At 38.2% G+C, this 9224-nt stretch overlaps 1 protein-coding gene across 1 annotated transcript; it reads left to right on the forward strand.

Moving 5' to 3' along the window:
• Positions 1 to 1237: 1237 nt before the first annotated feature.
• Positions 1238 to 5046, forward strand: LOC116698425 (uncharacterized). The gene is made up of 11 exons (XM_032530357.1): positions 1238 to 1433; positions 1669 to 1818; positions 2121 to 2254; positions 2374 to 2510; positions 2661 to 2754; positions 2988 to 3099; positions 3645 to 3868; positions 3971 to 4142; positions 4253 to 4380; positions 4504 to 4691; positions 5031 to 5046. The coding sequence occupies exons 1-11, from the start codon at positions 1304 to 1306 to the stop codon at positions 5044 to 5046; spliced, it is 1485 nt and encodes a 494-aa protein (XP_032386248.1). The 5' UTR covers positions 1238 to 1303.
• The last annotated feature ends 4178 nt before the right edge of the window (positions 5047 to 9224 follow it).

Below are 9224 nucleotides of genomic sequence, written 5' to 3' on the forward strand. Positions count from 1 at the left end.
AGTGTGATTTTTTTTTTTTTTCACACCAGGTATATGTGTGTGTGTGTGTGTGTGTGTGTGTGTGTGTGAGAGTAAGAGAGAGACACAGAGAGAGAGGGGGCGGGGGGCAGCTGACAGTAAAAAACAAAAAAAAATCTCCGATGGCAGAGACGCAACGGGAGTTGCATTTAAACCAAGCAGCATGTCTGAAACCCACATTCACCAGAAATCTACTGCACAGGAAAAACCGGAGAGTATTTTTTCCAGAGTAACTATTATTTTCCTCTAAGGGAATACCATTGAATCATTTTGGAGTGTAAATATAACCTACAGCCACTAGAGTGAGAGCAAAGATACAGAATAAATTCTATTGGAGTAATGTAGCATGGCCACACCCACTAACGTTCCTTAAGTTTCGATTCTGCCATACCTAACAGTCTTTCGCGCACTTGAAAAGAGCGGACTGACCCGAGGAACTTGCAGAACAGAAGACCTTTTCCCAATTTCATTTCGGCATGAAATGCCAGGTAACTTTACGTTTATTATTATAATTGTTTAACTTAATGTGTGTAAGGTAACATTGTTGAGCAACAATAGCATTGCAGTGTAACGTTAGGCTAGCTAGCTTACTGAACTGTTGGGCATTAGTCAGATGTTAACGTTAGCTTAACATTACACTAGCTAGCAAAAGCTACTTTTGGCAGTTTATGGGCAATATTAATGCCAAGTGAATCAGTGCAACTTTTTTTTCCCAGTAAAGTGTGGTCATGCAACACGTGTGTTTTACTCTGGACAGAGTTGGACAATTTTTAGAAGTTTAATGTAACAGTCTCGGTTTTTCTGTTAGGCGGACAGTGTTCGGTGAAGTTTGGTAGTGCAACACGTGTGTTTCTCTGAACAGTCTGACAATTTGGTTGATTTTACACAAGTAACAGAGTTTTGAGTTTTCTGTTAGGCGGGACAGTTTTTATTTTAAGTTTAGTATTGCAACACTGTGTGTTTTACTCTGAACAGAATCGGATAGTTTCTTTTAAAAGTTAGGTTGATTCAACACATGTAACAGAGTCATGCAACACGTGTGTTTTACTCTGAACAGAGCACTGCACTGGGTTGACTGCTAAAACAAACTTCAGCTGGGCTTGACTAGCACGTTATGCTTTGAAAACTGAATAACGGAAGCAATTGGCGTTTACAAATGTAGCTAATGTTCAACTAATTGTAACAGTCCTATTTTTTGTTGTTTGAAATGTTCCTTTTTTATAATAGTTCATCACAGTGGAGTTATAACATTACTTCATACATATTTGTTTGATGTTTACATACAATGGTATTATTAATTGTTCATTTTATTTTATTTTCATCAAGGATGCAGGCTCTACGAGTAAAGTACAGAGATCATCAGAAGTACATTTGTTTTGAGGGGCAACTGACCTTCAAATCCTTTTTGGATTGCGGTGAGTGAAAATTTTACTAATTTCTAATACTTTTTCTGAATTTATCTTTGGAACAACCTGGGTCAGTTTATTCTTTGCAACTGAAAGATGCTTTTCCCTGCATGCCTTTCCTAGTCAGTACAGGTCTTCAAATAAAGAGAACCTATGACTTCTATCTTTTTATTTTATTTTTTTTCTCTACAAATGCACAACAGATTTACTAACAAGCTTGTGCAACGCTATTTTGTCTTTACAGTTGCCAAAAAATTTGACATTCCCACCTTGGACTTAAAGGTCTATGATGAATCTCAGACTGAAGTTGACGAGGAGGTGTTTGAGTTTCTTCTAATGAAACAAGACCTTGGTGTGCTGGAGATTTGTTTACCCCGAAGCCCAAATCTTGATGGTGAGTTGCTTATTGGCTTAGAGCCTCATATATATCCACCCAGTCCTGCCTAGCCTGAAAATGGGGGACAAGCAGATAAATCTGCTAAATTGTTTACTATTTTGAAGTTCTTTTGTTTTCTTTGCTAACCTGTTTCATTCTTTCTTTAACATTAATGGGTTTAATGTAATCTAATGTGAAATATTTGCATTCAGTTTTGTCATTAACTAAGTCCTACAAATGTAATGTTTCGAGTTAAATTGTTATGGTGTTAATTTGTTACAGTGTTAATCACACCAATTAAATGTTAATATGGTTTTTAGATTTGTTGAGCTCCCCTGCAAGCAGTTCCTTTGGAAACTTGAGTGGAGACAATTCAAAGGACTCGGATGACACCATTATATTGCAGCAAAGTCCTGATACAAGAAAGAGAGCTGAGGATGCTCGTCTAGGTCAGGTAGGCTCTGCAGAGTTCCCCAAGTCCATTCTGAGTGATACAAAAACTTGATATTTCAGTACTGTTTTAAATCCAGAACACCCAACATCTTTTTTTTTTTGTCTTTTATTCCCACTAAGATGATCGAAGGCGTTCTCAAAAACAAACCTGGAGGAGAGAGGATCTTGAATGAGTATGCCCGGACAAAAAGCCTAACAGATAGCAGAAGACGCGATATGGTCAAGATATTGGTTGCTCATATGACAAGTGAACATGGGTATGTTGTCATATGCCTACACACCAAAAAATATATAGATTTAAAAGGCATTACAACACTCGTCTTTTTGCAGAAGGTGCCATTACACAATTAAGTTTTGATCGCATAAAGTGTGTGTGTGTGTGTGTGTGTGTGTGTGTGTGTGTGTAGGACCAGTCCTTCGAGACATATTAAAGAGGATTATGCAAAGGGAATCACTGCCTTGTTTCCATACCTGGCTGATCCTAGGAGCAAGTTTGGCTATGTAAGTACTTTGAAACTAAATCTATCACTCCCTACGTCTCTGACTCTTAAATATTCAATTTTTGCCCAGAATATAAATTGTTTAATTAAAAGGTGATGTTTTTAACGCAAGATCTGTTAACTTTTCTGTATGCCCATTTTCTCTAAGTTTAACTATGGTGCCCAGTTGAGTAGCAACTTCACGTCATTTGTAGTTTTTGTGGACAAAAATGGAATAACTCTCTTTTACTTTAGGAGCATTTTTACAATGCAGAAGATGGGAGTGGGTATCTGGCATGGAGACTGAAATTTGTTCAAAAGGAATCATCAGAGGGACAAAAGAAGACCCCACGTCAGTCACTGACAGGTATATATATTTTTTGATTCTAGTTGGACTTTTACAGGGTTCCCATGGGTCCTTGAAATCCTTTTTTATCATTTTGAATTTTAGGGCGTACAATTATTGAATGTTTTTGAAAATGGATATAAAGTCAAATGGTTAGTGGACATGGCACTAGGGATCCCCGATCCAACTTTTTTCAGTACAGATGCCTGGGCTTTGTATCTGTCAATTACCAATACCGTTGAATTAATAATAATCTGTGTACCTTCCACCTTATACTTTCCTTCCACCATGTGGAAGAGACTTAAGTCACCAGACTTTCCTAACTAAGACAAAATAAGTATTGAATTCTTATTTATTTGTACACTCAACCCTTCCAGCATGCAACACACGTGCAACAGAGGGGGAAAAACAAACACAACTGGATCGGTCAGTGGATCTATTCATTGTTCCGATCCTAATATTGGATTGGTGCGTCCCTACGTGGCAATAGTAGTTTACTTCATCCGAAATGCTGGGGTAAATGTAACGTTACGTTCGCTTGCATAACTTTTCCACTACTGTTGCAGGTGGTCCAATAGCTGATAGAGAGCCCTACAGAGAGGAAAACTGGCTAACCACAGAAAGCCTGTGCTGTGAGGCCATTGCACTGATGAAGCATACAGCTGATGAAGCAATTGTCAAGGAGAAGATGAAGCAGACATTCAGCTATCGTCAAAAGATGGTTCATGACCCAATTAAGGCCTCTGAAATATTCACAGCTTTTCCAAGATTCCTAGACATAGCAGGAATGGTAGGTGGACCTTTTAACTACCTTGCCCTGTAACTGTCATGATAATAGTACCACACCATAAAGTTTACTGTTGTGTCTTGACTTATTTCATCTTGTCTGCAGATTGAGCAGGATTTTAATCTTATGTTTGGTGGTGCCACCTCTGCAAAGTTCCTGGAGAAGTGGCCCACTGTCTACAAGCAGAAAGTCCTTGAACAAAGCCGTGGCCTCACACAGACAGGGGAACTTCAAGACCTGGTTCAAAATGCTGAGTCCACAACAGAAGTGGAAAATGGTAAGCATAGAATAAAAGGATTACACTAATGGAATGGAGATTGTTTTTGAATGAAAATGCAATAACTTAAATGCAATATTTTAATTTTAGTTTTTTACTTGTATTGTCAGGATGGGACAATGACATGTCATCCATTTTGGTTCTTGTCCACCTTTTGCCACCGTCTCCCCATGGCCGCAAGCGACCAGGAAAGCTCTCAGCCAAACAAGCCAGTGACCATCTTGTAAAGTTCATCAAGGTGAGGTTAAATTAACCATTTTAGGATTATGGTCAAATGTTTATCTGGAAAAGGAAAACATTTTTGTTTTTTGCGAACCGTGACTAACTTCAATAGACTAATAATAAGGTTCTTTGGTCACAGACTGGGACCAGTGTCCAAGGGCATCTGGACAGCATCATGGAATGTCTTCAACCCTATCTGCTTGCTGTGGGGACCAAGAGAAGTGTAATTCACACTTACTTCATTGTGATTGACAAACATGCAATACCATGTAAGTCACCAGACTCTCTTGCCTGTTTGATGAGCTTTTCAAAGCCCATTTGTCTTTGGTACCTCGTACAACCCAGATCTGGCAAACGTGTACAACTTTTTGCAAACCACCATTTATGAAATAGATGTTGATTCCACTAAGGTGAATCTAGGGTTGCAGAGGTGAGGGCTCGGATGCTGCGCTGAGTCAAACCTAAGATGTTGTGTTTCATTTGCAAAAAGCCACCAGGCAAATGCCAATTCCTAACAAAGCACTTAAAATTGATCCATGGACTTTGTTCAGGAAAGTCACTTCGTCTGAAATGCTGTCAAGCTGGTTGTTCACAGTTTATGGCACTTTTTCTGGGTTTAGAAAGCATCTCAATAAAGCACATGAACCTTGTTCTGATCCTGGTAAGGCCCTTCTACAACTGAAGATTTAGCAGCATGTAATTTTGAGGACTTGCCATTAAGAAGTTCCCCTTCTGACTCAGTCCTTCTCAGTAAGAGTCTTGTAGACTGCTGCTCTACAACAGTAGCTGAACTTAAAGTGGCAGGTTTAGGCGAAACAACCATTAACTCTTTGGTCATTTCCATGAAAGAGATTGTTGATGATATTCATAATCAAGCAAAAGAATCTCTGAAGGAGTGTCTGTCTTTACAGGAGCCTATCAAAAGTGACGTTGAGCGTAAAATTGATCAGTGTTTTGAAAAAATGGAAAACCCTTTTGGTTTATTAAATTCTGAAACAAAGAGAAGGCAGTATTTTGCAGAGAAGTGGGGAAGGGTAGACCCAGTTGAATACGTTCTTGGTACAAGATTTGATACACTGCGCAATCGGACTACTGAGTCCTATGATCAGGTTGTTGTTACCGATAAATTTGTTTATATCCCAATTTTGAAAACATTGCAGTTTATTTACAACCACCCTAATATAAAGGAGATGATGCAGACTGATTTTAGTTCAAGAGAAAATCTTCTTAATGACTTGTGCGATGGAGATCTTTTCAAGAATCATGCTCTATTTACAAAACAGAAGCATGCAATTCAGATTCAGCTTTTCTATGATGATTTTGAAACTGCAAATCCGTTAGGATCAAAACGGGGAATACACAAATTGGGAGCAATCTATTTCACCTTGCGAAATGTTTCTCCAAAGTACAACTCAAGTCTGAATAATATTCATTTGGTTGCTTTATTTCATGCTCAAGACATTAAAACATATGGCTTTTCTAAAATACTTGATCCAATTGTGCAGGATATTAAAATCTTGGAGAAGGATGGAATAAAGGTTCCCTTGTATGATCAGCCAGTGTATGGAACCATTGTTCAAGTTACGGGTGACAACCTTGGTCTTCACTGTTTATTTGGTTTTGTCGAGTCTTTCAGTGCCAGATATTGTTGCCGCTTTTGTCTTGCTGAGAAAGAGGACTTTCAGACAGAATTTATTGAAGATTCACCCAAGATAGTTATGCGAACTAAAGCACTTCATGCAGAACACTGCCAAAAAATGGAGGCAAATCCCAGTCTTCCCTATGTGATGGGTGTTAAACGTTCTTGCATTCTAAACTCCTTGCAGTACTTCAATACGTGTGAAAACTTTGCTGTTGATATTATGCATGATATCCTGGAGGGAGTGGCACAATACGAAATGAAACTGCTTCTACTACACTTGATAGAGAAGTACACAACATCAAAGGAAATAGACAGGAGAATAAAGAGCTTTAACTATGGTTACATGGAACAAAACAATAAACCTCCTGCAGTGAAGTTAAGAGAGGACTCAAATGACTTGGGGTTAAATGCCATCCAATCTTGGTGTTTACTTCGCAATCTACCACTAATTTTTGGAGACTTGGTTTGTCCCAATGATCGGCACTGGTATCTGCTACAGTTGTTGCTTCACATTGTTAACATTATATTTTCTCCAATGTTATCAAAGGGTATTACTATTTTTTTGAAACACTTGATCGCAGAACACCACAGGTTATTCAAGCGTTTATTTCCAAACAAGAGACTGCTACCGAAGCATCATTTTATGGTGCATTACCCTACATGTATTCTTAAAAGTGGACCAATTATGCATAGCTGGTGCATGCGCTATGAAGCAAAGCATAATTTCTTTAAAAAACAATTGAAAAGCTTTAAAAATATAACTAAAACATTGGCAAAGAAACACCAAAGTCACATAGCATACAGTTGGCAGACATTTGACCCCAACAGAGTAATGATGGGTCCAGGTAAAACAATTTCTTTAAATGTGATGGAATGGGGCTGTGAGATAGCTGCGACTCTTTAGGTACCAATGGACACCAAGGTTTTAAATGTTAGATGGGCCAAACACCATGGAAATGTGTATCGTGCAGGTTTAGTGGTTTGTCTTAAAGTCAATTGTGAGATGCCAGTTTTTCACAAAATCCACCATGTTATTATTAAGGATGAGAGGTTACTGTTGGTTACTTTTGCCCTACAAACGATATGTCTTGATGAGCATTTTAATGCATTTAAAGTTGTGTGTACTACAGAGGGACCTCATGTAGTCAATGTCAATGAGCTTTTCTGTCACAAAGCATTTGATGTACAGACCTCATACAGTTGTGGTGATTCAAGTTTGTTTATTGTCCAATACTGTTTCCTGTGATATAAAAAGAATCCGCGGAGTAACCACTTTAAAGCCCAGACAGTATTTACATGTTAAGGATTGTTTCTGTGATAGTCTGCACAGTTAGATAATTAAAGGCCAGATGTATATAAATATATATTGCCTTTCTTTTCATTTACATGTATTAAGGGTAAACCGAGGCCAAATGTTTTTCTTGATGTGAAACTGTGAAACATCAAATGTTTATATTTTTGTATCTTAAAGAAAAGAATAAAGTGTACTTTGTTAAATAACATGACGTGTGAAATCCTATTTTGAGTAAAATACCGAACTATACCGAGGAAAAACAATTCTATGTAGAGTAAAATACCAAACTATAGCAAGTAAAAACTATTCTCTATAGAGTAAAAAACCAAACTATACAGAGTAAAAACAATACTCTGTGGAGTAAAAAACCAAACTATACAGAGTAAAACCTATACTCTGTGGAGTAAAAAACCAAACTATACAGAGTAAAACCTATACTCTGTGGAGTAAAAAACCAAACTATACAGAGTAAAAACTATACTCTGTGGAGTAAAAAACCAAACTATACAGAGTAAAACCTATACTCTGTGGAGTAAAAAACAAAACTATACAGAGTAAAAACTATACTCTGTGGAGTAAAAAAACCAAACGATACAGAGTAAAAACTATTCTACGTAGAGTAAAAACAATGTAAAATGGCAGTAGAGTTGTTTTCATTTTATTCTATATAGAGTAAATTGTCATCATGTGGAGTTAAATTTAAACACTGAATAGAGTAGAAATAACTCTGAAAATGTTACTCTGAAAGAAGAGTAAATTTCACTCTATTTAGACTGGGACCAAATGTTATATTTTTTAGAGTAAAATTTTAATCAATTTGAGTAAAATTTACTCTGACAATTTTACTGTGTGGTTACTATGTAAGGACTACAAACCCCACGTTCACCAGAAATCTACTGGTTACTATGTAAGGACTACAAACCGAAGTGAAAAACAAACCTGAAGCTGAAGAAACCCTAAACGTTAACGGAACAGATCCGCAGACCCGATTGACTGACGGAGCGAGAGAGAGAGAGAGAGAGAGAGAGAGAGAGAGAGAGAGAGCAAGAGAGAGAGAGAGAGAGAGAGAGAGAGAGGCCGAGGGAGCGCATTTCTCCATGTTCTGTGTGTGTGTGATTGATCCGAGCGGGTTTGTAGGCGGGGGGGGCGCTGTGACTATAACAGAATGCTGCGCGGCCAGTTGAGGAGTTGTATTCAATCCGAGCACGGATATTGACTCATGTTACTCGTATATTACTTGTACTCGGCAAAAGGGCTTTATCCGTACCGGATACTCAACCCTTGGAATGGAGCTGGCTTAACAGGAGGTGTCCTTTTTAGAGTAACCTGAAAAAGAGTAAAAAATGGCTTTAATTAACAACATGATAAAGACTTCAAATGTAACTTTACTTAGACATTTAAGCCATTAATTTTAAAAATCCAATATCAGAATGGTCCAATGTTACCTGAGAGACACACTGGATAGGTGTTATCTCACCCAGAGTTGGAAAAAACCTGTCTTATCAGGTGGTTATCTTTTTAGAGTAGCCTGAAAAAGAGTTCTGAAAATAAACACTCTGAAAATAATTATAGCTTTACTTGGACTTTGCTTGTACAATAATGCCTTTAATTTGATAGTCCTACATCAGAATGGTCTGATATCACCTGAGTGACATACCGGATATGTTAAGTCTCACCCAGAGTTGGAATAAACCTGGCTTAAAAGGAGTATTCTGTTTCTGGACCAACGCTTGTTTCGTTTCATGTCACGTCTACGGACCGGCCCTTTGAGTCTCTGGGATGCGGGCCAGTATTCAAAAGTATTTTTCCACTACGGAAGCATCGTCCTTTGGGTCTCTGGGACCCGTCCTGCATTCGACTGTATTTCTCCACTACCGCGGCCTCAGCCTTCGGGTCTCTTGCACCCATCCTGCATTCGACTGTA

This window comes from Etheostoma spectabile, chromosome 11 (genome assembly GCF_008692095.1).
Source record: "Etheostoma spectabile isolate EspeVRDwgs_2016 chromosome 11, UIUC_Espe_1.0, whole genome shotgun sequence".
Lineage (NCBI taxonomy): Eukaryota > Metazoa > Chordata > Actinopteri > Perciformes > Percidae > Etheostoma > Etheostoma spectabile.

Coding starts and splice junctions, on each gene's coding strand:
- LOC116698425 (XM_032530357.1), top strand. CDS start 1,304: ATGGTATTATTAATTGTTCATTTTATTTTATTTTCATCAAGGATGCAG. Junction 3,100..3,644: donor CCCACGTCAGTCACTGACAG/GTATATATATTT, acceptor CTACTGTTGCAG/GTGGTCCAATAGCTGATAGA. Junction 4,143..4,252: donor CACAACAGAAGTGGAAAATG/GTAAGCATAGAA, acceptor TTGTATTGTCAG/GATGGGACAATGACATGTCA.